Source organism: Primulina tabacum, chromosome 3, assembly GCF_025594145.1.
Source record: "Primulina tabacum isolate GXHZ01 chromosome 3, ASM2559414v2, whole genome shotgun sequence".
Classification (NCBI taxonomy): Eukaryota; Viridiplantae; Streptophyta; class Magnoliopsida; order Lamiales; family Gesneriaceae; genus Primulina; species Primulina tabacum.
The window spans coordinates 12,064,589-12,086,910 of record NC_134552.1 but is presented as its reverse complement, the minus strand read 5'-3'; the positions used below and the strand labels follow the sequence as shown (position 1 = coordinate 12,086,910).

Here is a 22,322-nt window from a genome sequence, read left to right as displayed (position 1 = left end):
AGTGTTTTATGAGACGATCTCACGAATCTTTATCTGTGAGACAGGTCAACCCTACCGATATTCACAATAAAAAGTAATATTCTTAGCATAAAAAATAATTTTTTTCATTGATAACTCAAATAAGAGATCAGTCTCACAAAATATGACTCGTGAGACCGTCTCACACAAGTTTTTGTCTTACTGAAAAGTAGATCTCTTATGAGACGGTCTCACGAATCTTTATCTGTGAAACGGGTCAACCATATCGATATTCACAATAAAAAATAATATTTTTAGCATAAAAAGTAATATTTTTCATTGATGACCCAAATAAGATATTTGTCTCATAAAATACGACCCGTAATACCGTCTCATATAAGTTTTTGTCATTAATGAATTTATTGCATACATAAACATATGATCTTGATTAAAGAAAGTGAAAGTTCCGTTTCCACAGAGTGAATGTGACGAGGGTGAGTGTTGTGTGTATCAGGATGTAGGTGTTGTGCGTAGGTGTTGTAACACCCACGACAACATGCAGCGAAATTATAGTTTGACACACTAACACGCAACTTGAATGATAACAATACGAGATATGAGAGATAAATTATGCACAAGTATAAAATACTTGTGCGGTGCCTCATGGCAAAATAATTCACTAAAAAAACTTGTAAGTTTACAAAAACCAATACTAGTGAAAGAATAAAACAACTCCCTTTCTAAAAACAAACAACCAGAATAGAACTAAAACAAGAAAGCAAAAACGTGTTGCCAAACAGTAAATCCACGAGAAGCAATCTTCGGTCAACTTCTTCCCAGATATTGTCCGCAGATGTTCTCAACATTCACAGCAACACTATATCACCCTCTTCACTGCACGTTTCTCGAATAAGGGTTTTCTCTGAATTTCTCAACGTGCACACAGAAGTGAATATTGACCGAGAGGAAGAAGCCGCAAGAAAAACTCTCACTAAAAACTCCAAGAAAATCTTCTCACGTGAAAACTCTTCACGAAAACTTCCCACGAAAAGCACTTCGTCTCCACGAAAATTCTACACACAAACTCTCTGAATTTTTCCCACGAAAATTCTTTCTTTTAAGCTTAAGCTCCCAAGAAAATCACCTCCACGAAAATCCTACACATGAACTCCTCCACTAAAACTCTCTCACTTCTTTTTAATCTTCATCTCTCTTATTTATAATTCACTTCATCTCACAAGGAAATCTACAAAAAAAATAAATCAAGAGTTAAATCAATAATATAATATCTTCAAGATCTTTATCATAAATATAATATCTAGAAAAGTCAAATCCAATATTTCACATAATCTTATCAAGAATGAAATTAGACTTAAGGAAGATATTATATCATAATAAAATCTTAACATAATTATCTAGAAAGGCAAAACCATAATTAAATATTATACTCAATCAAATCAACAAGGAATAGATAATATTAGGGAAATAAATCAATAAGATATATCAATTAAAATTAGGAATAAATATTTCCCTTCAATCTCCCCCTTTTTGCCTTTCTGGACAAAATCAAATCAAACTCAATTTCTCAGTTGAACTCCAGTTAACTCCCCCTTAATATGAGAATTTTTCTCCCACTGAATAAAATCAAGTTAGTATGGGTGTTGTTCGTTGTGTTGGCAACACCTGAGACAACACCTGCAAAAATCATTAACAGTTCATTAAAACAGAAACATATTAGGGAAGCAGAAGTTAACAAAGCAGAACATTAAAAAGAAATCAAGCAAAAGTATCAGATAGATGGTATCATTTGATCCTTTCAATTCACAGTCCCTTGAGTTTGAGTCGCGTCTTCTCCTTTCTTCTAGTTTGCATTCCTCCAAATGCTTCTCCAATGATCTGAGATGATGGATGATTTTTCTGAATCTTACTGGGAATATCAATCCCTTCATTGGTTACAACATCATCATTTTCAGTATACTCTCCTGGTTCATCATTTGATTCTGCCAGTGCAGGTATTGTCTCAGGTGTTACAACACCGGGTGCAACATCTGTGTTAGGCAGTGTCTCACTTATGTTCAGTAGCCCATCAATATCATCCTCGATTGTTTTTCCCGTTAGATCTGCAAGATCGTCAAAAACAACGTTAATAGATTCCATAGTCGTTCTTGTTCTGAGATTATACACGCGATATGCACGACTATTGGATGAATAACCAAGAAATAAACACTTGTCACTTTTAAAGTCAAACTTTGCAAGATGGTCTCGGTCATTCAAAACATAACATACACACCCAAAAACATGAAAGTACTTCAGGTTTGGCCTCTTTCCCATGATGATTTCATAGGATGTCATAGTAGAACCACTCCTTAAGTACACACGATTTGAAATATGACATGCTGTGTTTAAGGCCTCGGCCCAAAATCGTTTTGAAATATTCTTTGAACTCAACATGACCCTAGCCATTTCTTGCAGTGTCCTATTCTTCCTTTCGGCTATGCCATTTTGTTGAGGAGTCTTAGGGGCCGAAAATTCATGAGTTATCCCTCTCTTTTCACAGAATGATATAAAGTGTGAGTTTTCAAATTCTTTACCATGGTCGGTCCTTATCTTACCAACCCTCAAATCATGTAGATTAGTAATCTTAGCATGTAATTTCTTAAAAACAGCAAATGTGTCGGATTTTTCTCTAAGAAAACTTACTCATGTAAAGCGAGAGAAATCATCCACACAAACACATGAATACTTCTTACCTCCAAGGCTTTCCACTTCCATTGGACCCATAAGATCCATGTGCAAGAGTTCAAGACACCGTGTTGTCCCAAAGTGTTGCAACACTTGATGGGGAACACGTGTTTGCTTACCCTTTTGACATGCACCACAAACATAAGGAATTCCAGAGGATAAATTAGGCATACCTCTCACAGCATCGTACTTACCAAGGTTCTTTAATGTCTTGAAGTTTGCATGACCCAATTTTTTATGCCACAAGTTTAGTTCACTCACTTTTGAATGATTGCACACAGGGTCCTCTCCAAGTTGATAACAATTGTCAGCCGACCTTGTACCTGTCAAAATACATGTATCAGTATTATCAAAAACTTCACAATTGTCTTTGTCAAACTTAACATATAAACCATCATCACAAAGTTGACTTATGCTTATTAAGTTTGAGTTAAGTCCTTCGACATAAAGCACATTGTGTAGACTAGGTAGTCCATCAACATTCAAGGTCCCTTTGCCAGCTATTCTTCCTTTAGCACTTCCACCATACGTCACATGACCATTCCTTAGTTCAACATAATCAGTCAAATAGTCTTTAGAACCTGTCATGTGGCGTGAACAGCCACTGTCAAAGTACCATATTCCTGCAATGTTAGTTTTTAACGAAGTATAAATAACAGAACATTGAATATTAGCCTTTGGCACCCAAACCTTTTTTACCGATGGTTTCCTATTGGCAGTGTTACGCCGGGTGTTGTATAACACCTATGGCAACACCTGTTCAGATTTCCATCTTTTGTAGTCATCTCTCAGTTTAAAACACTAGGTTTTGATATGACCATGTCTAAAGCAATAGTGGCAGATAAAGTGGCGTTTTCTGGACTTGGACTTCTTTGTAGATATTTGCCTCTTTGATGAAACACCTTTTTCAGTGTATGTAGCATTCGAGATTTCAGCACTTCCTTTGACAAAGACAGTTGGTTTTCTTTCAGTGTTGGAAGACTCTCCTATTTCAAACTGGTGATTCGTATAACCAAGTCCAGCTTTGTCATTCTTTCCAATCATCAAGAGTGAATCAAGTTTGGATGAACTTGAATTAAGCTTCGCAAGAATTTGAGTTGCTTCTCCAAGCTCTTCCTTGACTTTGCATAATTCCAGATCTTTCTTGCTCAAGATTACTTCAAGTCGTGATACTTGTGATTTCAGCTCAGTGTTCTCTTTGGAGAGAATTGCATTCACTTTATTTCTTTTGATCCAGTCTTCATACAATTCTTCATACATTGTCTGCACACTTTCCAGAGTGACTTCATCATCATCTACTTCTTGGTTTTCAGACTGACTTGATTCACCAAGGGTTGTAGAATTAAGACACACTGAATTTGAAGATATGTTGCGACCGGGTATTGCAACACCTGTGGCAACACCTAAAGGATTGATTTGCATTGAACGCTTCTCCTTGATCACAGCAGACAACGATGTGTGATTTTCAGATTCATTTGATCCTTGATCATCATCAGACTCTTCATCACTCAAAGTGACAGTCATGCCTTTGTTTCTCCGAAGTCGATTGGCACACTCATTGGCATAGTGTCCAAATCCAGAACATTCTCTGCATTGTACTGAGTCCAAATTTCTGACATTTGATTGGATTTGCAATTCAGTTTTTGGTCGAAATTGTCCTTTCATAGGAGTAAACTTTTGAGCTTTTGCAGAAGTGGTGATATTGGGCAACACAGATTTTTGTCCAATTTTCGTCTTCTCTCTCATTTTCTTCAAGTAATCACCGAATTTCTTAGTAATTAGAGAGATAGAATCTTCACCTAAATCAGATTCATTCACTTCTTTAGATATTTGAAGGATTTCATCATAAGAGTCAGTTGAAACTTCAAGGGCTATTGTCTTCCCTTTATCCTTCTTTTGTAAATCAAGATTCATCTCAAAAGTTATGAGGCAACTCATTAATTCATCCAGGTTGATTGTTGAAGTGTCTTTAGATTCTTCAATTGCACAAACTTTGACATTAAATTTCTCAGGTAGAGATATTAAAACTTTGTTCACCAATCTTTCATTGGACATGGGATCTCCAAGACTGTGAGCTTCATTAGAAAGTTGTCTCGACCGGCTATCATACTCAAGAATAGACTCCTTGTCCTCCATTCTCAGGCTTTCAAATTTTGATGCCACCATCCTTAGCCTAGTTTTACGCACACTCTCGGATCCTTCACAATGTTTCTGAAGTATATCCCAAGCTTCTTTGGCACAGACACAATTGGTGATTAAATTAAACATCCTTGTGTCAACAGACGAAAATATAGCATTGAGAGCCTTGGAATTAAAATTTGACGTTTGCACTTCATCGATTGTCCATGTACTTTCAGGTTTGAGCCGAGTGTCTCCATCAGCATCCTCAATCTTTGGTGGACTCCAACCATCAAGTACACGCTGCCAAGCTCTTTCTTCAATTGATTTAATAAAAACCCTCATCTTTACTTTCCATAATGCATAGTTTGATCCATCCAATACGAGAGGTCTAAAAACAGTGTTTGTTGATGCTTCCATGATCCTTTTCCACCTGGAAAACAAAACAAAACAGGATCTCACTTAGTAGCGTCAAGTGGATGCTCTGATACCAATTGAAAGTTCCGTTTCCACAGAGTGAATGTGACGAGGGTGAGTGTTGTGTGTATCAGAATGTAGGTGTTGTGCGTAGGTGTTGTAACACCCACGACAACATGCAGCGGAAATTATAGTTTGACACACTAACACGTAACTTGAATGATAACAATACGAGATACGAGAGATAAATTATGCACAAGTATAAAATACTTGTGCGGTGCCTCATGGCAAAATAATTCATTAGAAAAACTTGTAAGTTTACAAAAACCAATACTAGTGAAAGAATAAAACAACTCCCTTATTAAGGCGAGTAACAAATTGCATCCTAACCTCTAACAAACCGTATAACCAAAATACATAGGATGCATCAACTGAGAAGTGAAAAAGTCTTCAAAAATCAGCGCACTAATCAAAACAGTGATTAGGTGTTGTCTTCAGATGTTGTCAGCACTTCACAGCAACACTTTGTCAACGACGCGAGATTGCTTCAATCAGAAAATATTTTCTTCGTGCAAATGCATCTCTGTCTCTCCGAAAGTTTTATGCTCTATATCAGTCCCTCGCTTTCGTTTCTTCTCCTTTGAGTCCTATTTAACATAGAAACGCAATTTCATTAGGAAACAAACTCTTTTTAAAACAAGGATCATATTTTAAAGATATTGTGATATCATATCTTAAAGATATTATGATATCATATCTTAAAAATATTATAAGTCATATCAAATATAGTCTTATATCACATAGTGAATTTATACGAGATCATATCATCAATTTCGAGATTATTCTCATGTCTAGAAAGGACAAAATATTAAAGATAAAAAAAAAATATATCAAGAAATAAAATTCCTTTCAGAAAGAATGAAACCATGTATTGAATGAAAATTATAATTTAATCTGATTTTAAAAAAACAATTAACTTTTTATTTTATTATAAACCATGTATCGAATGAATTATTAAAAGCACAAAAAAAAAAAATTCATCATGTGTATAGAAAAATCATATTATGCATAGGTACACTCACTTTTTAAATTATATATTTACAAAAAGTGTTCATAAATTTTTAAATTTAAATTAATTAAAATCATATGCTAGTTTTCAACTTTAATTAAAATTAATTTTGCAAGGATGTATTTGGACCTTTTTAATTATATTTAGAGGCTCCCCTCCACTCTACTTGTCTTCTACGGCTAAATTCATTTCATGATGATGGCGCACAGATAGATTTATGTGGACCCACCAAATTACTACACACCACTTGTCATTTCATATTATATGACAATAATACCCTTGATTTGTCCTATTTTTGGAGTCTAGTTTGGTCATTTCAGGTTCTGTTACCCATTCTCCGGTTGCCATTTTCTTAGGTTCTGTTTGTTTGTTTGGATGCTTTAACAATTTGGATTTTTAGATTTGAAAGTATAATTGGATTTGGAATTAGATTTTATGTTTAGCTTGAAATTTAAAAATTCTATTTAAAATTTATTTCTTGTTTGGAAAAAATAAGATTAAAATTTGAAATTTTAAATTTTACGAAAATAATCTTAATTATTTTTACAAAAATCAAGATTTAAAACAAATTATTAACACTATTAAAAAACTGAAAAATTAAAAGTAATTTTATCGTATTTTTTTATATCATTTCCATTATATATTTGTGCTGTACAAACTACATAAACTCTTATATAATTAATTAATTAATCTTAACGAACACAAAATGAATTATTAAAATAAAATAATGAAACATAACATCTAAATATTCAAATTTAGATTATATGAAATAAATTATTTCAAAATTAAATATTCAACCACATCCTAATTTTATAAATAGAAAATAAATTATTATTGAAAAAATATGCGAAAATAAAAAAAATTTGTCATTTAATTCAACCATTACATATAAAGATGGTAGAAGGATAATAACTAAAAATTTTTGTTGTGGATATTTTTTAGTTTTATTCAAATTCAAGTCACATCAAATCTAACCAGTTTTGATAAGATTTGTTTATACACAATGAAATCCACTAAAAATTCTCTTAAAATCCAACTAACCAAACGGTTAAAACCAAGATTTACAAATCCAAATCCCTCCAAATTCATGCTTCCAAACATATGATTAATGTTTGTATTTCATAAAGCAAATTAAAGAAAACTACTAAGAATACTTTAACAAGGAATTTTGTAGTACTTTATGTTTTAAACATAAAACCATTATCGTAATAACAATTCAACAAATCCTCTACTAATAAAAATTGGAATCACGTGGGGAAAAAACAAATTTCTTCTAATAAATTGTGAGACTCGTTTTGCCAGATCATGAGCTAACTTGATTTGCGATTCTTGAGATAGTGTTGTATTTTAGCCACTGGCACGTTGGAACAGAGACTCCATATATGCGTTGCAATTGGCTCTTCCAGGGAGAAAGGAACCCGGTGGTATATAGCCTGAATTGCTGTGAATGCCTCTATTTCGACTATGAATTTGGACCAACCCGAAGTTTGTGGCGTGTGATGCTTAATATTTGTAGCGCACATGTAACAATAGATCGTGCAATATATAGTGTGATAGGTAAATTCGTATAAAGTTTATAAAATTAAAAAGATAATGTTAAATGTAGGATCAATATATTATATAGTGATATTTACGTAAAGTGATATTTTGTATTCAATATATCATGAGATTTTGATAAATTGAATTTTTTCGTGTGTAAAAATTGTAGCATCACTCAAATCAAAATTTTCGATAAAAATAAGTATTAAAAGTAGCTTTCATTTAAATATGATATAGATGTTTTTTTTTTTTTTTGGGTAGGAAAATGCAATCTTCTCCCCCTGAATTTTTTTATTAAATTCAAAAATCAATTATATTGAAAGATAAAACGAGCCACAGACGTGAGACGTAGAACGTGTGAAGTCGTGAAACCCATCGAGTATATTTCAGGCCATTTCGATGGAAAATATACGGAAGAGAGACAGAAATTTTTACCATTTGTTAACTATTGTTCGTCGTTTTATAGAACTTTTATCTTCTCCGATTTTAGGTATGGGAAAACTTTATCGGTTTGAACCAGAGGAATGTGTCATTTACTACGAGCCTGTAATTGTTCAGAGCGAATATATATCACACTTTCTAAGAACTTTTACAATCCAAAATGTTCCGTTCATATGCTAGTTTGATTTTTTGTTTTATTCGTTGTATACATATATATGCTCCCTCCACTTATATTTTTTATAAAAGTAAAAATACTATTATGCACAATTCTGAGTGCAATGAAGTCGTTTAGTTTGTGTTTGAATTGATGAGTTTAAGATGAATTTTTTTGACTTTCTTGGATGGAAAAAAAAAATTGGATTTAATTTCAATTCACTTCATATCAAGTTGTGCAAATTCAATAATAGTTGTGATATCTTTTAAATACACTTAATATGATTGTAATTTGAAATTCATCCATAAAATACCTCTCAAAATCAATGTCTCGAGCCAAATCAAATTCTTCGATCCAAGTGAAACCTTAATTTAATATAATTATAAGTACAATAAGATATATTTGAGTGATGATGATACACCACATGGAGGTTGTGGTTGGGACACATAGCTAACTCACACCTATTTAACATGGTCATTGATGACCTTCAACTCGCCGGTTGGTAGTGAAACAGATTCAACTTCGTGTCACCCTCAATATTTATTGTTTCTATATTTCTCATTTAGTTAAAACAATATGCGCAGTGTGGTCCTGCAAATTTTACATTTTATAAAAAAATTATTATTTTCAAAATACAATTTATTACACTCCCAATTTGATCTCAGAACAATTTCAGGAAATATATATATATATATATATATATAATTTACATGAACATAAGATTAGTTTAGCAATAAATCATTAAAAAATTGACAAAAATATATGTTATGTAGAATGATTGAGTCCTTTATTTCCTAATGTTGAGAACGGAAATTTAAACTTGATATACCTCGAATGAAATGTTGATGGCTCATTCACAACCATGTGCAAGTGCATCAAATCAACTCACTGAGTTCTTCGAGTCGGTTCAAATATTATTTGATTAATATTCAAAATTATTAAACATGAATCCAGGCCCAAGATGCTTAAAGATATTTACCAAGCCAAATTATTTTGTTTGCTACCTTTGATATATTTGTCAAATAATTTATAGGTATATTTAAAATAAAAAAATGTTTTTACACATGATGAACCAACAAATTAAACTAGAAACCAAACAATAAGCCAAACTCGACCTAAAATAATTTATTTATTGTAGTCCAGGTAATTTTAAAAAAATTCAACTCAAGTTCCAGTGTAAAAGATGAGAGCTGTACATTCAATAAGATTATTAGCCCTAGTCCACAGGTCCACGCCAACCACCAGCAAATGAATTCTTGGAATGTAGATTGTTGTTCAATATGCACAGTGGCAGAAATTTTGCAGACAGACAATAAGAAGATTTACTTATTCTCCATTATTAGACTTATTAGCATATAGAACCAGTTATCCCAACAAACAGCTGGGCAAATAATAGAGATGTTGGTAATAATGGTGAGAAATAAGTTATCCAAAGATAGACGCTGGAAGGGAATTTATGAAGATTTTGCGAATTTCTGGATCCGGTGGTGTTCTGGAAGCAAGAGTCAAAATACTTAACTATGCAACAGTAACTCTCTAATCTCAAAATTCCTCATACGAACCTCTGGATTTTTGAAATCTCTCTTCGTTCCAACTATGGGAGAGCAATCGATTCATACAGGACTGATGCTTATTGTTGTAAAAAAAAAGATAAAACTAGCAGTGCTCGTACAATTCAAAGTTTAAATTGTACAATACACCAAGCTCAACTTGCATACTTTTGTTACATAGGTCGCTATACCAGCTAGTAACAACTGTTCTTCACGCCACAACCCAAAAATTCCTAACCTTCACTATTCTATCAAAAATTACAGCTCAAGATAACTGTGCAGCACAAATTTCTTGAACAAGAACAGAATCCAATTGTCGTGCCACACAATTTAACACCAGAAAAATGATCGAGGAACCAAAATTTTCAGGTCAGAAATACCCCATCCTCTCTCTTCGCCAGAGAGAGGTTGGATGCTCGATTCCACTCGCCCCATCCCTTCGAATAATAATGTTGAAATTGAAATATGTATCTTCGTATAATAGATATAAACTCAGTAGTTCAACAAGACATACAAGTTTATAGTACAAACTAAAGTATCTCTTACTTCGTAAACAGTAAATTCCCAAAAAAATCAGCTGCATAGTCTTACATCCATATGAAAATATAGAGAACTACAGCCAAGAAATCATTGCCAACATGCTCAACAACTATCCTTCAAGAAATACAACAAAATATAGCAATCTCATAACCTGGGGCCATAAACTGCATTCATCGAACCTTACTACAGACAGCCCCAGATCCATATATTCATGTCAAAACCATGACAAATAAAATCACTTCACAATGTCCCAATAACAGAGCAAAGAACCACTGGTTAGAAAAACATGACACGAAGTAACAAGTTCATCAACCACCTGATGAGTATTTACATGAAATTGACCTTTAATTTTTCTTGCCCAAGGCCTGTTTCTAGTCTCACCAAGAAATCCTACCTCTTACTGAACATGGAATACCACATCAATTCATTACCTATGGATGATGAACACAAATGTATGTCTTTCAGTCAGGATTGCATTCAATCAGTAATGATACTAATATACTATCATGCATGCCTTTTCGTTAAAACGTAAAAAATTTAGATCTGCTGATTTAACGGTGTATCTCAGCTTGTGCTATGAACCTCTGGTTAGATTTAGGGCAATCAAGAATTTAAAATGTCTCATATGTTTATGGTGTTGGAAAAATCGGTCGATGGATAAAGGCGAAAATCAATTAAAGGAGAAAAATATTTAGATCGAGGCATGCCGAAACACCGTCCTAAAGAATATTTTCGACTCTTCAAAGGTAATACCTCGATTCAACAAATGTAACAGCCAAATACTCTCCAAAGTACAACAATCTCTTCTTCTCACAAGTTACATGGTTCGGAGCAAGGCTTCTATCTAACGAACACCTCCCATATTATGTCACAGAAGTTGAAGAGATGTAAGAAAATTAAGATTTTTATTATCATGGACACAAAGAAAAGTCAAAAACAGAAATCTTGAATTGTGGCCGCCGAATAGTGCTTATTGATTTTGCAAGGTGATAGCACTTTGATATGGGTAAAACAGAAGAATATTACTGCCAAATTGGGCAGTATCCCCCGTGTGTTTTTTTCCTTTAGAAAGTACAGCCAATGTATACACAAAAATGCAAGGAGCTCAACAGCCATGCCACTAAACAGGATCATTTGCGAGTATTTAAATTAAAATTTAAAGGGATTAAAAGGAGAAACAGTTACCTATAAAATTAATCATATTTAAAGACATTACAAAGGGAATTAATCACATTATTTAAGAAAATTGATCAAAATTAGTAATTTCTGGAATAAAAAATATAAATGTTAAGATATAGATAAAAGTGGGTATTTTAATTTTAGAAATTTGAGAGTGACTACCTATAAAATATAAAATATTTTGTAAAATTTCCCAACAATCCACCACATATTTCAAATAAAGTTTTGATAAGGAAGATTGGAACTGATATGATATCGAGGAATGAAATGCACAACTGATCGTTGCTTTTGGGCTATGAACCAACACGTAGTGTGAATAAATATAACTCACGGAAGTTCGGTGAAGTTAGATTTCTATGAACCTAACTTCCTGATGTGAATAAGATGACTTAGCTCCCACATTTCACTCTCAATACGGAATTGTTCTAAGCGATTGAGCACATTTTGACCTTGAGTCATTTCTAGCACTACGGTTAAACACACCACTGGACGTCAAGCTAAGGACTTATTAAAAGAGTAAAACTCAACCTTGTTCACTGCAGTTAAGCATTGTTCTACACCTTCAAGCATAGTTTTCTTCTTTTTGGTCTAAGTAGCCTATGAACTATTAGATTTAATTAATTTGCAACAGGACGTTTTCCAACCATGTATCTCAAAATATTTTGCTATTAAACACTAGAATATCAAAATATTCCAAAATTATTTTTTAGAGTCCAATATCCTTTTATGTACATAGCTTTCATATCTCAAAATATGAATATGTCATCAAAATTTGACATACTATACAAGTTGTACAATAACTTAAATACATGTTACATGTAGGAAAATGATTCAATTAAATAGCTATATATATTTTTTCACGAATAATGAAGATATAGTTGAACTGAATCGAAAGAAACTAATTTAGCTACACAAGCAATTTTTTTTATAGTCCATACACACCCTTGCTCAACAAGAAATCCACAATTACACTTGTTAAAATATAATGATAATATCGAAACATTTACCCAAACGATACAACAGGAATATCAAGTCCAGTAATTTTAAAAATTCTCTCCACGAGCTTTAACTCTAATGTAATGAGATCTTAAGTCCACGAATATCATTTCCTTCATTATTTTTTTAACCAACAATTCTCCAGGTTTATTTTTTAACACATAGTATAGGGATAAAACCCTATTTTGCATTATCATAATGAGTAAATTGTGGCACAACATTTCAATCATTCATGGTGATAAACTCTTTTTAATCACCATCACTAATGCTGTATATCCAGCATATTAGTGCAACTTATAATGCCTCTTTCCACAATAAATCGAAAATTGGATTTGAAAGGTCAACAATCTTGCTACTCTAATCACAGTGGGTGATCAGTAGCTTATTGTGAGGAACCATTTTCTTACGTTATCACATTTTTCGGTATCTTGTGGCAAGTAGCCTTTTTAATCTACTAGGATCTATTTTCTTGTCTGTCACTTCCGAAGAAACTTTTAATTCATAATTTAATGAGAAGCCATAATTTTCTTGCTTCTCTTGGCCAGTAGCCTACGAACTAAAATGAATCTCGCTTCTGAAGAAACTTTTAATTCATAATTGCCAACGAGGAGCCATAATTTTCTTGCTTCTCTTGGCCAGTAGCCTATGAACTAAAATGAATGAATCAATTCGCAATATATCACTTTCCAACCATGCATCTGACCACTAGACTATTGTGTGGAACAATTTTCTTAATTCATCACATTTTTCAGTACCTCTTGGCCAGTAGCATATGAATTAGGCTTCAAGAATTACTAAGAATCAATTACTTTGCAACATCACAGTTTCCAATACGCATATCAGAATTTATTGCCACAGATACCATAATATCAAAATAGCTCAAAATTAATTTTCTCAATACAATATCTGTTTATGCATATAGCTTCCATACCTAAAAACATGAAATTTCATTAAAAATTGATATACTATACAAACTGAAAAATAGCTCAAATACACGTTACAGTATTAAATGGCTAAAATATTTTTTCCACAAGTAATGAACATATACTCAAACTGAACTGAAAGAGACTATAATTTGGCTGTGACAAGAAAAAAAATATAAAGTCCACATACATAGTCTAGCTCAACGAAAAATCCGCTATTACACTACCTGATATAAAATGATGAGAAATTCCCAAGTAGTTTGCCTTGAAACATTAGTCCATACAATCCAACAAGAGCATGAAATCGAATAATTTCAAAAATTCTCTCCACATGCTATAATTCTAATATATTGAGATCTTAACTTCGCAAGTCATTTTCATTGATATAAAAAATATTTTGTGAAAATCCCAACATTCAGCACACACATCATATAAAAGGATAAAGTTTAGACCAGTTTATATAGTGAAGTGAAGTCAAAAGGAGCCCAGGTTCGTTTTAGTCCAAATCAGAATCTTCTTCAACCCAGAACATTTTGTATTACCTGGTGCGATACAGCTCACCTCTCTAGTCTTTTTGTATTAACTTTTACTTCCAATTTCGCCAGCAAACAAATTTGATTACATCACAATCATTTGTTCTTGCAAAAACAATGATACAAAAATGTGAAAATCCAACCTTTTCCACCCAAATGTGAGCCAATGCACGCTGCACAGAATCCTATTATGATAGTTCGAGACAAAAGGTGGGTGGTGGCAACCTTTTAATTTTACTGTTTATGATAAACGTGTTGGTTACAGGAAGGCGATAACAGGTGTTGGTTGCTGGAAGGCGATAACAGGTGTTATTCTGCGCAAACATCTAAAAACAATTGTCATTCAGGAATAGGCGGTTGTAGCACTATGTGAATCAAAGGATTCGAGTTAACCTGTAATACAGGTTTTGAATCTAATGCGGTACAATAGGATCCAAGTGAAATAAACGCTAGAGTAATCATTGAATATGAAACTTGACTAATTTCGTACCTCCAAACCTGATTGAAATTACACGTGGGAGGCAACAGTGGGAGCCACTGCCGCAGCAGCATTGGTGGCACCGCCAATAAACGAAAGGAAACCTGTCTGAAGTGGTTCCTGATCATCCAAAAACAAATCCTCTGGCATTCGAAACGCACCGTGCGCGCAAACAACAGCTAGGCCGACAAGCAAAGCGGAAATCAGCAGCGATCCAACGCTAGTGAGGAACACCACAATAATCGTAGACACAACGAGGATCCCCAATATCTCTCGATCCGAGAACGCGCGACCCGCGATTACTAGCGGATGATCCGAAGATCGGAAGGTGTAGAGGAAAAGCCAGGCGGCGAGAAGGGATAGGAGGACAAGGAGGGAGAAAGGATGGGAGATGAGAGAGAATGCGAGGGAGAGAGCGAGGAGGGAGAGATAATTGATGCGGAAGTATGAGTAGTTCCTGCGAATGCGAGAGGCGGCGTCGGAAAGGGAATCGGGGCGTGAGAAGGAAGAGCGGTCCAGGAGTTCCAACCATGGACGGCGCTGGGATAGTGCGTGACGGACGGAAGCCGACAGCCTGTAGATAAATGAGCGGAAGGCGGTGGTAGCGATAGGTGGTTGTGAACCCGACGAGATCGGGAGCGGAGGCGGAGCGGCCATTTTCTAACGTTCCTATTTGGGGAGAGTCGAAACCAGAAAACGGGTAGAAAAATAATTAATCGAATCTGAGAAAATATTTGTATATTTATAGCGATCGTTCATTGAAACAATTACTTTATTTTATTTATATATTTTCTATTGATGTCTAATATTTTTATTTGTGCCATGGTAATATATATATATATATATATATATATATATATATATATTAGTTCCCTTGTGAGACGGTCTCACGAATTCTTATCTGTGAGACGGGTTAATCATACATATATTCACAATAAAAAGTAATACTCTTAGCATAAAAAATAATATTTTTTCATGAATGACTCAAATAAAATATTCATCTCACAAAATACGACACGTGAGACCGTCTCACACAACTTTTTACTATATATATATCTAATGTTGATTTTTTTAAAATTTTCTTAAAAAAAATAATCTTTCAATCTTATTTTTATTATATTTTTAAATTAAATTATATTTGTATCAATTGTTTAAAAATATAACAAAATTATTTTTTAAATAACAGTTTCCACGTGAACACCGGGGGCTAATAACAAAAATTTATAGCCCAAGTTGGTCGGCGATATGTCCAAGTCCTAAAAAGGACACCGAGTCAAGATGTTAATTAATGTAATAGAATGAAAAAATTGTTTTCTTTGAATTTACTGCACGATTTTTCTACTCCGCCGCTTCACTGCTCCCACCGCCGTCCTCAGCCACTGGCATAGCTACATCCACCACACACAGATATTATTTCACCAACCCTTCCACTCTCTTCATCCCTAAACGTCGCTACACTACCAAAGAAAAACTTGCCATTCCTGCTGTGCTTCGCTCGTCTCTCCTTGGCGTGCCGGTAATTTACACTTTCGCGCATTACGTGAGTTGCTGGCGGGGTTTTGAATTATTTAAGGGGTTTGAAATTTTAACTCGGTTGGTTAATTTAGGGATTTGGATTTAGTTTGTGTGGATTTAATTTTATTTTGGGAAGATCGTGGCATGTTTTATTCGTTTTTGGCATGTTTTGATATAAATTGTACGCTAATTTTGAATATATTTTAGAAGTTTTTCAATCGTTTTTGTTATGTCTTGATTTTTACCAACTTAAATGTAGCGGTTGGCTTTAGTTTCCTCCCATGTATTGGCTTGTTTTTATTTATTTTTATCAGAATAAATAAGAGTTGTGGTTTTAAATTTTGATTAAGCAGGAAAGCTGCTGAGATGCAGCAACCAGGTCAGATGTTTCCAGTCACGCCGTCATTTCCTTCCACTAACATCACCACCGAGCAAATCCAGAAGGTATTCTAAACTGTTAATGCAAACAAAAGAATCGAGCTGCATCTTACTCCTTTTTGCATATTCGAGAAGTTTAAGCTATGCCGAGGCTCGGTTTAAAATAAACAATTTTGAACGAAACCTCTGTTCAACTTAAAGTTTTGATTCAAAATAGATTCGTATGTTTCTACCTTAATTATAAATTTGTTTTGAAGAAAATTCTTGAATTTGGGCTACAGATAATTAATTTATATAGAATAATGTTTGAGCTTGGCTGGACTTCGATGCTTCCAAAATATATTGAATACTATTCAAGCTATCCAGAAAAGGTTCAAGAAGGCTTGATTCATTTGTACCTCATTATGCACCCGCCCACGACCAGTTTCTTGGCATTCTTAAGATTTGAATATCAGCTTTGTATTAGTTTCTTGCGTTCTGAATGATATTATATGATATAATGCCATTTTATGTTATTTGATCTTCTGGATATCGTGCCTCAATAGGTCAGATGTGTCGGTCCGTTTTTTTTACTTGGTTAGCTTGAATTTTTGTAGCAAGGAAACTTTGGAATATGACATGCTTTATTTTGAGACTACTTTTCTCAGGGAGCAGGTTGCATGAAATTATTTATGAATACTAAAATTGATTGCTTCTAAAAATTCATTCTAAGTAGCATGAAGCCTTAACTTGCTGATAGTTTGCCTCTTGCAAAAGCGAAGTCATTGTTGGTCTCCTTGTATTGTAGCATCTTGACATTGACAATCTATTTATATGGTGAGTTGAGAAATCTATGACACTTAAATTTTCTTTAGCTCTTATTTTTGTATCTCAAAAGCTTACTTTTAAGTAAGGTTTGATTAGTATTCTTGCAAGTTTTCCTTGCTTTAAATGAGTACATTTAAATTTCCAATTGAACTATTGACAAAACGGTGGAAATTTTAATTCATTTGTGTTATTTGAGGCCCTAAGAATGAAGTGATCAATTCATATGATAGAGTTTAACCAGCATTTTCATCAAATGAAAACGAGACGAGTTTAATGGCCTCTTGGTTATTTGTAAATGTTAAGAATCAAGAATGTTAGATAATGTTAAAAATACTGCCCACGAACATTTGCCATCTGGACTGCATGGAAAAATGAAATCTTTTACAATTTTGCTAAAAACGGGAACTATGAAATTGCTTTCCAAAATCATCCGAGGGACCACAAAGTTACCTCAGCAACAAATCTCCTTCTATAGTGTGTGTGAAGGTCCATGATGTTTGGTAACTCGTGAATTTATTTAAATTTGTTTAAATGAGACCAAAATCGAAAGGTGGATCTTGTGTTCCCATTGTCTCACCGGCAATCATCCCTTCCATGTGCAATTATCAACCTTTCTCTGGAAATTTCTTCATGGCTGCCTGAGAGCCATTATTATGTTCTCAGAGTGGCCACCATATCCTAAAGCATCGAAGTGAACAATTCCATCTCAAGGAATCCGACCTTCTTCTCCCTTCGGTTATCTTGCCAACCCACATTGCTTTCTGCCATATTCGAGATGATTTCAAGTGCTGCGGTTGGCGTTTTCCTGTATAAGCTTCCGTTTGCTGCCGCATCGAGCATAGATCTCACAGAAGGATCCACCCCATAATAGAATGTCTCAACCTGCTGGCCTATTGAAAAGCCATGTCTCGGGCACATCCTCAACATCTTCTTAAACATCGCCCATGCTGAATTCAATGATTCCCCATCTCTCTGTCTAAATGATGTGATTTCGTTTCTCAACTGTGTAATCTTAGTTGGGGGAAAATACCTGTGCATGAAGACCTCAACTAGCCCATCCCATGTAGTAATAGAACCAGCTGGAAGGTCTCGAAGCCACTCCATAGCTTCTCCTTGCAGGGAGAATGGAAATAATCTGAGTCGAATGACATCAGTACTCAACCCATTGCACTTAATCGTATCACAGATCGACAAAAAGTTCTCCAGATGTGCATTGGGATCTTCAGATGGTGATCCCCCGAATTTAACTTGCATTTGAATCATTTGGATGATGGCGGGCTTAAGTTCGAATGTATTCGCCTAAATTGTAGGGCGGACAATACTAGAGCCATAACCTCCAAATGCTGGCCTATGAAGCTCCATTAAAGTACGATTATCCTCTTCTCCGGCCATGTCTTCAAATTCTGGTTTACGGTCTATTTCAGATTCTGCTTCAGATTCAAATTCCAGAGTCAAGTTGTTATTCCTTCGAGCTCTGCGGATACTGCGGAGAGTGCTTTCAATCTCAAGATCAAGTGGCACCAGGTTCCTGACGTCTTGAGCACGGCTCATATAACACGAGCTAACCCCTGAAATCAAAAATTTAAGTGCACAATCTAAGCTCCGAAAGAGTATAAAAATCTGAAACAAAATTAATTAAAATGATAAAGAAAAAAAATTGAAAAATTTAAAACTAAGAATAAAAGCCTAGTCTCAAACAAATAATTTATCCTAATATTAAATAAATAGTCCCCGGCAACGGCGCCAAAAACTTGACCGATGATTTCGGTTGGGATTAATTCTAGCAAGCGGACTAGGTCAAGTTATAGTAATTGGACTACAAGTCCAAGTATCGATCCCACAGAGACTACTATTTAAGTACTAAGATTTAAATTATTTAATTTAATCTAGGCAAACGATAAAAAGAGATTTGATGATTATTTAAACTAATTAAATCAAACTAATTTATGCTAAATTAATGACTAAAATCAAATTTTCAGAAAAGCTTGGGACTTGGGGATTTTCAAATTTGAATAAAATGACCGGGAACACACGACGGTAACAAACTCTGATTATTATCATGCACTGGAATTATTTAACTACAGATTATTCGAAGTCACGATGCAATCCTCTAATTTAATTATAAACCTATTTCTAGAATTTATAATCCTATTTTCATTTAACAGTCCAATTATTTCTAATTGAATTTAATTAAACAAAAACGCATTTATCGACGATAGAATTACAGCTGTCGCCTAAAATCGCACACTGAAATCGAATACTATTTCTAATCGGTTTAACCGTGTGTTGATTAATATTTTTGAAGCTAAATTCAATCTATTCCCTTTCGAGTCAAGATCGAACAACAAACATGCAGATAATTGGCCAGATTAAAAGCACGAAAATTACACAAACATTAATCAATAACATAGAATAATTTTATAAATCAAACAATCCAACGAATAAACAAAATCAATCGTTTGTCCCTATCGTGGTCCCGATTACAAGAGAAAATTACTCCATAAATTCAAAACTAAAATCAAATTTAATATTCGAATTCATGACTGAAAATAAGACAATAAGGATGGAGAAAATCTCAGCGATGGTGCGCGGGTCTTGCGTGTAAAGTGCACGAATTTCTCTCGTTTCTCCCAAGCCGTCACTGTCTTCGGAAGCGTGAAAGTTCTCCCCTTTTTTCTCTCCAAGTCGGCTGAAAAACGTCCCGATCTCCCAAAGTCCCGATCCAATCTTCTATTTTTCTCTTTTATTCTTCCAATCTTCGCGAAATCTGATCTCCAAATCATGTACACGGACCCCGTGCATACCTTCGGCGTTGGGTCCGTGTATGTTCGATAAAAATTTCATTCCGGAAAACATAGGACACGGACCCCGACACGGGGTCCGTGTAGGTTCGATTTAATTCTTCCTCAAATGATGCTTGACACAGACCCCGTGTAGGGATCCGTCTCCAGGTCCGGCATGGCTCGTGAATTTCCTTATCCTGGGATTTTAGGACACGGGCCCTAATACGGGGTCCATGTATGGGTCCGGGTGCTCTCCTTGTGATCTTTTCCTATTTTTCCGGGTGTTTCTGACATGACATTGCGATGTTTGACTCTTCTTTCTTTTCTTTGGCTATTTATAATCTTTTGGTCAAACCTGCAAAAGGCAATAATACCACGAAATAAGCGCGAAACTCGGAATAAAAACGCCAGATAAGCACGAATACGACAAAATAAAGTCCCTAAAATGCTATATAATTCGTGCTTATCAGATTTCTTGGTAGATTTCACTCTTTTTCTTCCATGAAAACAACCCAAACAATAGGGTTGAGCTAGGACCTAACCTTTATATACAAGTCCGAAATATCATATGAAGAGAGGAATTGAGCTTCACCTATGAGAAAATTGGTATGCTAATCAATGAGGGGACAAAACATTATTGTGAAAGATCTAATCTCAACCGGGAGAAGATGCAAGATTTTAGGGCGAGCCATGTGGATGTGACTCGTGTTATTTTACTGGCATTCTGATGTGAATTAGTCATTATTGGCTACTATCCAGCTACTTGGTGTTGCATTTGTTTATTCAGTAGAACTCGTTTATTTACAGATAAAATCTTGTGAATGTTCCATCATACTTAAAACAATTTCTAGGGTGCAAAATTTTTATTTCTGATATGCAACACTATTACCAACCATTAATGCAGTACCTTGACGAGAACAAGAAATTGATATTGGCAATTTTGGACAATCAAAATCTTGGCAAACTTGCTGAATGTGCCCAGTAAGTGGTTTCTCTTTGTCATTATCGCTTCATGTGTGAGTGCATGTGCACTTTCTGTGATCAATTATGCTGTTGCGTTTGCTTCTGTCTTTGATATGTCCCGTGACCAACTCTATTACCCATCAAGTAGACAGATAGTACCTTCGTGGATACGTTTTTTTAACTTGGATGCTTTTTTGACTTGTATTATCTTGACTATAAGATACCAGGCGCAGCTTCAAAAGAATTTGATGTATTTAGCTGCCATTGCTGATGCCCAACCGCAGACAACACCATCACCATTAATGCCACCTCCGGTATCTAATGTTGCAACCTTGATAATTTATATGATTTTACTTGTACCATTACAAACTGCTTTCTTATTCATACATCAGCACATGCAAATGACTCCACGTAATGCAATGCAACAAGGGGGTCTATACATGTCTCATCCTCAGGCATTAGCCATGTCTCAGCAACCAGGTGCATTTGCTCAACGAGCACCATTCAGCATTCCACATCCCATGCAGGATCCACGGCATCAACTCCACCCACAATCCACACAAGGGCTAATGGCCATGTGGCCTGTTGGAGCGGCAAATGGAATGAGTCCCATGCACAACATCAGTCTTGGAGGGGTCAACAGCATTTTGCCCACTTCAAATCCAGCAAACAAGCAAGAAAAACCTGAGAGCGGCGCCACACCTAAATCCGATGGCCAGGGTAGTGCAGATGGAGATAAAGCAAAATAAAAGGCTCAAAAGTGGTAGCGTCTGGTTATCGATAGTAGGCTTTCTACCGTAAAACTAGCACGTTTGGTTCCAAATTACTGTAGAGTTTGATAGTTTCTTATCTTCTTTCTCTCCGGGACAGGGCAGGTGCGTTTTTAGTTTTACTTGATGCTTGTTTCGTTCTAGTTAACCCCTGTTGTAAATAAAGGCAGAAGAGCTGGTGTCATGGCTTCGATGTCATGCATTTTACATAGAAATCTACACAAATTTTGTGTGTTCGTAGAGAGAGACTTCTTTCTTCCGTGATGCATATGTTTTTGAGGACTAAAACGGGGAGTATTTATTCTTTCTAATGTTGACTTTCGATTTAAGAATCTCCTCGTATCCATTGCAAAATGCAAATGATCCGTAACATACTTTGAATATAAATATAAATAAATTTCACAATTAAAATCCACTTGTTTGAGCAGTTTACAAATTCTAAATGTCATCTGAATTAATTGTATTTGTA

At 34.8% G+C, this 22,322-nt stretch overlaps 3 protein-coding genes across 15 annotated transcripts; 1 reads left to right on the top strand and 2 right to left on the bottom strand.

Annotated features, from left to right (window-relative positions):
* Window positions 1-1,779: 1,779 nt before the first annotated feature.
* Window positions 1,780-6,652, bottom strand: LOC142538427 (uncharacterized). The gene is made up of 4 exons (XM_075643747.1): window positions 6,582-6,652; window positions 3,603-5,251; window positions 2,820-3,323; window positions 1,780-2,078 (listed from the first exon to the last, which is right to left on the bottom strand). Exons 1-4 carry the CDS (start codon window positions 6,650-6,652, stop codon window positions 1,780-1,782), a joined length of 2,523 nt encoding a protein of 840 aa, XP_075499862.1.
* A 2,985-nt stretch (window positions 6,653-9,637) lies between these two features.
* LOC142540390 (PRA1 family protein B3-like) lies at window positions 9,638-15,360 on the bottom strand. 5 transcript variants are annotated; one of them, XM_075646514.1, is made up of 2 exons: window positions 14,650-15,360; window positions 9,638-10,425 (listed from the first exon to the last, which is right to left on the bottom strand). In XM_075646514.1, the coding sequence occupies exon 1, from the start codon at window positions 15,292-15,294 to the stop codon at window positions 14,668-14,670; it is 627 nt and encodes a 208-aa protein (XP_075502629.1). In that variant the 5' UTR covers window positions 15,295-15,360; the 3' UTR covers window positions 9,638-10,425; window positions 14,650-14,667. The 5 variants fall into 5 exon arrangements, with proteins under 5 accessions (XP_075502629.1, XP_075502625.1, XP_075502626.1 ...); XM_075646510.1 differs by lacking the exon at window positions 9,638-10,425 and adding an exon at window positions 10,441-13,634; XM_075646511.1 differs by lacking the exon at window positions 9,638-10,425 and adding an exon at window positions 13,641-14,485.
* A 548-nt stretch (window positions 15,361-15,908) lies between these two features.
* Window positions 15,909-22,089, top strand: LOC142540386 (GRF1-interacting factor 3-like). Of its 9 annotated transcripts, XM_075646503.1 has the most exons (5): window positions 15,912-16,177; window positions 16,506-16,596; window positions 21,025-21,101; window positions 21,304-21,397; window positions 21,476-22,089. In XM_075646503.1, the coding sequence occupies exons 2-5, from the start codon at window positions 16,519-16,521 to the stop codon at window positions 21,830-21,832; spliced, it is 606 nt and encodes a 201-aa protein (XP_075502618.1). In that variant the 5' UTR covers window positions 15,912-16,177; window positions 16,506-16,518; the 3' UTR covers window positions 21,833-22,089. The 9 variants fall into 9 exon arrangements, with proteins under 9 accessions (XP_075502615.1, XP_075502616.1, XP_075502614.1 ...); XM_075646500.1 differs by having other exon boundaries at window positions 15,909-16,153; window positions 21,304-22,089; XM_075646501.1 differs by having other exon boundaries at window positions 15,909-16,153; window positions 16,503-16,596; window positions 21,304-22,089.
* Window positions 22,090-22,322: the final 233 nt, after the last annotated feature.

What these genes read in the sequence shown, in the direction of transcription:
- LOC142538427 (XM_075643747.1), bottom strand. Translation starts at nt 6,652, where the DNA reads ATGGCAACCGGAGAATGGGTAACAGAACCTGAAATGACCAAACTAGAC. An exon ending in AAAAATAGGACAAATCAAGG is followed by an intron (nt 5,252 to 6,581) that starts GTATTATTGTCA and finishes TTTGTTTTCCAG; the next exon opens with GTGGAAAAGGATCATGGAAG. An exon ending in TGCTACATACACTGAAAAAG is followed by an intron (nt 3,324 to 3,602) that starts GTGTTTCATCAA and finishes CTAACATTGCAG; the next exon opens with GAATATGGTACTTTGACAGT.
- LOC142540390 (XM_075646514.1), bottom strand. Translation starts at nt 15,294, where the DNA reads ATGGCCGCTCCGCCTCCGCTCCCGATCTCGTCGGGTTCACAACCACCT.
- LOC142540386 (XM_075646500.1), top strand. Translation starts at nt 16,519, where the DNA reads ATGCAGCAACCAGGTCAGATGTTTCCAGTCACGCCGTCATTTCCTTCC. An exon ending in CCACCGAGCAAATCCAGAAG is followed by an intron (nt 16,597 to 21,024) that starts GTATTCTAAACT and finishes CCATTAATGCAG; the next exon opens with TACCTTGACGAGAACAAGAA. An exon ending in AAACTTGCTGAATGTGCCCA is followed by an intron (nt 21,102 to 21,303) that starts GTAAGTGGTTTC and finishes CTTGACTATAAG; the next exon opens with ATACCAGGCGCAGCTTCAAA.